Source organism: Scophthalmus maximus, chromosome 18 (genome assembly GCF_022379125.1).
Source record: "Scophthalmus maximus strain ysfricsl-2021 chromosome 18, ASM2237912v1, whole genome shotgun sequence".
In the NCBI taxonomy this organism is placed as follows: Eukaryota; Metazoa; Chordata; class Actinopteri; order Pleuronectiformes; family Scophthalmidae; genus Scophthalmus; species Scophthalmus maximus.
In genome coordinates, this window is record NC_061532.1 from 17,051,292 (window position 1) to 17,057,243 (window position 5,952).

The window sequence follows — 5,952 nt, forward strand, 5'->3', positions numbered from 1 at the left end:
AGAATGCATGTGTGTTGAATCCACACGTGTCATTTTGTCGCCAAGAGCAATGGAATTCAGTCTTATTTCCATTTTAGAGGAATTCAAACACCAAGTAGTGAAAGGACTCAGCGTTGATATACATAACATGCAATTTGATTCATGGTATAAATAAAAACTGTTGAAATACTGCACCACACAGACCAACTCACAGATGCACAAAAAAAAATCAGTAAATGCTGCAGAAAGCAATATGATAAAACAGAACAGTCAATGACAACTTAAAGTTTATTTTTCAGGTTCGAGTTTCCACCCAGAATGATTAAATAGTCCAAATATTTGCATATAATGAGGAAAACAGTAGTCTGATAAAGGCAAGTGAAGTCATTGATGCCGCTCACCCTATAGTTCACGATGAATGTGGTTTAGAGCAACAATATCTAGATTTTTATGTGACTAGAGTATATTTCAAATCATTCTGACGGATACATTTTTTTGTTTATAGAAAAGTTAATCAGTCTGGTATATTTTTATGTTGCTCTTTCATTCGTCTTAGCATTGGATGACGTGGTGGGAGAGGTACAAATGTAAAGAAATGTTCAAATTCTGCATAAACATGGCTTTAATAAAAAGAAAAAATGCTCCCATCTTGTCAATATTTTTCCAGTTACATCTCCACAATATCTCCACTCAGATCATTAGTCTGAATCCTTTCACGTAATTGTTGTTGTTGGAGTGTTTGGTTGATTATTGATGAGGAACTAGCTTCACTGCTTAAAGAGCAGCATGAAGGACAACAGTCAGTTTCCTGACTGGGCTGAGGGCGCCCTCTGCTGTAAGAGGAGGAGAATACATCTGCCTCACCACGCATTTCATGTACGTACAGTTCATTTGACCTAAAGTGATAATGAGGCAAGAAAAAATAACTTAATTATATCATTTATAAATGCCTTTACACAGTAAAGTAACAGTGTCATATTTATTTTCTATTAAAGCCCCTTTCTGAAGCATGTTTGACACCTTACTTAATCAAAAAAGCTAAATTCAAAATATGGTTTTATTACATTAAGACAGTACACATATTATGGTTTCAACCCATTTTGGGGATTTTTCTTTCACATTTCATTCACATTTCTGACACTTCACAGGAATTCAGATCTTACAGATGATAATATATGGCTGCACTAAAAACCAGCGACACATTAATACTGATGAAAACTGACCAAACATTCACTGACTCTTACTGTTGTGTGACCTGAACAGAGTAATTCAACAGAGGAACACGATAGAAACCGGCGGGAAATTCACACCTGAGTTCCTCGACGGGACCCAGGAAGGTCACGTCGGTCTCGTTCAGCCAAGTCAGAAAACTCCCCAGGTTGGCGTCGCAGCGGAACCTGTTCATCCCCAGGTCGAGGAGTCTGAGAGAGCGGAGAGCGGCCGGGTCCGGCGAGGCTACGAAGTTGTCGGAGAGGACGAGCACTTTCAGACTTTTGGGTAAGACATCGGGCTGCAGGTACGTCAAGGCGTTGGACGAGAGGTCCATCTCCACTGCCGAGGCGAGGCCCTTGAAGACGCCTGGAGGAAGAGTCCGCAGAGCGTTAAAGCTCAAGTTGAGAACGACGAGGTGCTCAAGGCTGTCAAACAGATTCAGACATTTGCCCTGAGACCAAAGAGACTGCAGGGAGCTGCTGTGAAGGTCCAGGACCTGGAGATGATTCAGACCAGTTGACGGAACCCGCGCACTGAGCGTACACCCCCTGATTGTGTTTCCTCCGAAGGCGAGATGCTTGAGGCGTTTCAGATGCGTCCCAAAGGTGTGGACATCCGCCAGGTTGGTCAATCGGTTGTCCCGAATGTCCAAATGCACGATATTGCTGGCAAACCGAGTGATGCTGCTCACCGACGATGGCGTCAACCGGTTGTCGCTCAACTGGAGGTCATTTAAACTCGGTAGAGATGCAGGGAAACCTAATTCTCGCAGAGAGTTCCCCTTTAGATTCAACGCTCTCAGCAGGTGAAGTCCGCTGAACGAGTCATAACCCAGCGCACCGATGTGATTGTGAGACAAGTCCAACACCTGCAGGTTGGCCAGAGGAGCAAACGTGTGAGAGTAGATTTCCCCGAGCAGGTTGTGTGACAAGTTGAGCAACTTCAAATGACCCTGAAGACCCTCAAAGGCATTCCTGTGTATCTGATTCACCCTGTTTTGGGAAATGTCAATATGTACGACTTCTTGCAGCGGACTGAAAACCCCGTGTTGCAGTGCAAATATCCTGTTTTTGGACAGATCCAAAGTGAGCACGGAACTGTTCTTCAGGCCGTCGAATGTCGTGCGGTCCGGATCGGGGAGATTGTTGAAGGAAAACCCTTTACCCATGTGTCCTGACAGTTTGAGGTGGGCGATCTTTGTCCCCTCTATGGCTCTGAAAAACTGCTTCGATCGAGCCACGCTGAGCCCGTTGGAGGACAGGTCGAGCGTCTGAAAGGACATCCCTCTGAAAGGATTCCCACACTTCTGCCAGTCGAAACTGTCCTTAGACATGGCTTTGAGGTTGACGGAATCCAAGTTCAGGACCTTGAAGTGCTTTCCCCGGAAGCCCGCCAGATCCGATTCACATATCTTGTCAATTTTGTTCAGCTTGAGATTCAGATCTGTCAAATTACTTATGGCAAAGAACCTCGAAGGCTGGAGTGTCTTTATCTGGTTACCGAAGAGGTCGAGGGTCTCCAAAGAGGACAGTGGCTGCAGAACGTTTTCCTTCAGGACGGAGTCGTCGAGTGAGCAGTAATCCAGGTGGAGCTCCTGCAGACCGGACAGCCCCACGAAGGCTTGAGGCTCCAGGCGAAGGCCGACGTTGAAGCCGAGCGTCAGCTTCCTCATGCGACTTTGCCCGCTGAAGGCGTCGTTCCTGACCACAAGTGGCACGTACTGCCGCCCCAGGTCCAGCTCCTGCAGCTGCTCGAGGCCCGACAGTGACGTGGAGTTGATCTCGCCGATGCGGTTCATCTCCAGGTACAGGTGGGTGACGTGCGCAGGGAGAGCGGGAACGGAAACGAGGCCCCGGAAGGCGCAGTTTGCCACAGAGCCCCGTATGAGGCATGACGGGAAACATCCTGGCACCTGCGAGGGGAAATTTAAAATGTAAATGAAACATTGTTCAATTTTTTGCTTTTCTTTAATATATTCTATTTCAAAGAACCTTCAAAATGAAATAGAGGAGCTCTGTAAAGAGCTTAATGAGAATATATGTCTTCATTTATAGCTAGTTTAGATATTCCTGTTTTCTTTTGCGTTCGGGTGATTCATTTTCTTGATTTGACTTTAATCTATTTTATTTTATAGTTGTTCTACAACACGGCACTGAAACAATTAAAAATATTTGTTTATTTTATTTCATTTCATTCTACTTTGAATTCATTTAATTTTTCCATTGTTGTAGTACATATTTTCTAACACACTTCCAATCATAAAGCACTAATTAAACAATAGTCTTATTGTCTAATATAGTAAACAAACTGTGGTCTCTCAGACACAAAAACATCATACATTGGTAATCTCTGACAGCATAAAACATTTCTAAAATGAAAATAAACTTAAATAAACTTGCCTTTTCTTTCAATTCTAGTAAAAATTCAGTTTACAGAGTTGCAGTGTGAACACAGCACCGTGTTCATTTGCATTTATTTTGTGCTGTGTGTTTACATACCTGAAGGAAAATACAGATGGCAACCAGCTGAAGAAACGGCATCCACATCGTCATAAATCTTCTTTTCTTTAAATAAAACAATGATCCAGTCTCTCCCGCCTCACAACCAACTGGTCTCTGATTCTGCAGAGATTTCTGTTGGCTGTTTTTATAAGTGAGTCCTTGCGTCACACGAGGTGTACGTTGACCCTGCACCGCAAACATGACGCTCAACGGGATTTCCATTTGTCTTTCTTTGCAGAATCCAGATTTACATAAGGAGGGGAAGTACATATACATGTTTGCATTCTTTCGTTGTTTTGTTGTTGTGTACTGGAGTTACATTGGTACATTAGTTTGCACAACTGGCAAGTTTTTCAAAATGTCCAATAATGTTTTATAGACTTTTCTAGTTTTTGCAAGAAACTCTTGAATTTGTTCAATGTTGAAGCATTGAAATGTTTCAAGATATTCAGTGTTGGCTATCGACAGTTACCATTTGCTATAAGATATATAATATAGTACATATATAAATATATATATGAAATTGATTTCTCAATTTAAATCTCAAATACTACTAGTCACTTTAAAAAATGGATCCTTTCCATAAATTGATTTTATTGAAATAGTACACATAGTTGCACTTTTTTTTCATGAAATTAGGAAATACTGTACATTTTCCATACATAATAGCTATAATTATATGTATAAAACCTCTGTGACGTAAGAAAAAAAGAGCTAATATAGTTTGCAGTTGTGTAAGTAACTGTCATATAAAATATAAACAGTGTCGAACAACAAATAGTCTGATTTGCGTAATGTTTCCTCTTGATTTCACAATGTCCTATTTGAGATTTGAGGACTTTCCAGGATTGTTCATCAGAAACACATTTCTGTGTTGGACAAATATTTCATGACTCCTGACTCAAACATGTGTGAATTTACTCTTTGTGATTGCAATGATTATTTGAATTTTATCTAATTCCTTATTTTCCATATTTAATATCCTCAGAAACGTTTTATAAGGATAAAAACTCATCATCAATCAAATAACAATTTCTATTATCCGATATCTATAATAGTTTAAGATTTAATCTGTGAAGTACTGTTTACGCTACAAAATATCTTGACTTATGGAGGAAAGTGAAATGGAATCATTGTTAACACGTGATATGATCCTCATTAATTACTTTTAAATGTCAATCAACTACTCAAACCAATTAACATCCAAATTGGGCAGCCAGTTGGAGATGTTTCATTTTCATTGTAGGCTGCATAAAACACTGCAAAGTAAACAGGTGTGTGTGTGTGTGTGTGTTTGTGTGTGTGTGTATGTGTGTATTTTTATCACACGGGGCTGGTGAATTTCCCAACCTCTGCAGAATGAAGCTTTGTCAAACACAACACAGAGAGGAAGAGAAACAAGAGCTAGAGGATGATTCACACGGTGGCGGTAATTTTACATCCTAATCTTAGTGAGAACTATGAGTTACATTAGAGTTGCAAAAAGAGATTTGTAAAAGTACTATGAAGGGCTGCAAAATGCCTAAAAATATAGGCAATCAAAAAAGAGACAATCAAAACAACAACAACAAAGAGAAGCAAAAACAACTACAAAAATTCTACATTGAGACCCAAAAACTAAGATGCAAAATTAATACAAAGAGGCACCAAACAACAACAACAAAGACTCAAAACAACAACAAAGCGTTGCAATAAACTTCGAAGAAATATGGAACAATAAAGATGTAAAACTACAACAAAGACTCAAAACAACTACAAAGTGACAGAAAACAACAAAAAGGCTAAAAACTACAAAGAGGCACAAACCAACTACAAAGATGCAAAGCAATAAGTCTTCGAATAGACTCGAATGAGCACCTTATTCAAAGAAAAATGCAAAAAGAAAACAAATTTTGGAATTTTCTGTGGGGGTGCCCGGTGGGGGGCCTTTTTCCATCTCTGCCCAGGGGTGTGTTGGCTCCTAGATCCGTCCATGGGTTAAACCCACTGGTAAAAGCAGCCGGATGATCCTTCCTGTGGGAAATAAACGTATTTATATCTTTTGGTGCATGTGAAATAAATTACAACCAGGCTGGTTCTATAAAAAAAAAAAAAAAAAATGAAGTGAGTAACAAGTTGGTTTTGTGTCAGCAGCACACACCGCCGGTCTCCTGCGGGCGGGCGGAGCGGCGGAGGGGCGGAGGGGCGGGGTCAGGAGGACGGACCAAGGAGGCGAGTGACTTCTTTCAAAAATAGTTCACTTCATCACAGCAGCGGCGGC

The 5,952-nt window shown here is 40.9% G+C and overlaps 1 protein-coding gene across 1 annotated transcript; it reads right to left on the minus strand.

Moving 5' to 3' along the window:
• Window positions 1-249: 249 nt before the first annotated feature.
• On the minus strand, window positions 250-5,916 carry LOC118290653 (toll-like receptor 5). Its single transcript, XM_035618432.2, has 2 exons — window positions 3,690-5,916; window positions 250-3,103 (listed from the first exon to the last, which is right to left on the minus strand). Exons 1-2 carry the CDS (start codon window positions 3,966-3,968, stop codon window positions 1,220-1,222), a joined length of 2,163 nt encoding a protein of 720 aa, XP_035474325.1. The 5' UTR covers window positions 3,969-5,916; the 3' UTR covers window positions 250-1,219.
• Window positions 5,917-5,952: the final 36 nt, after the last annotated feature.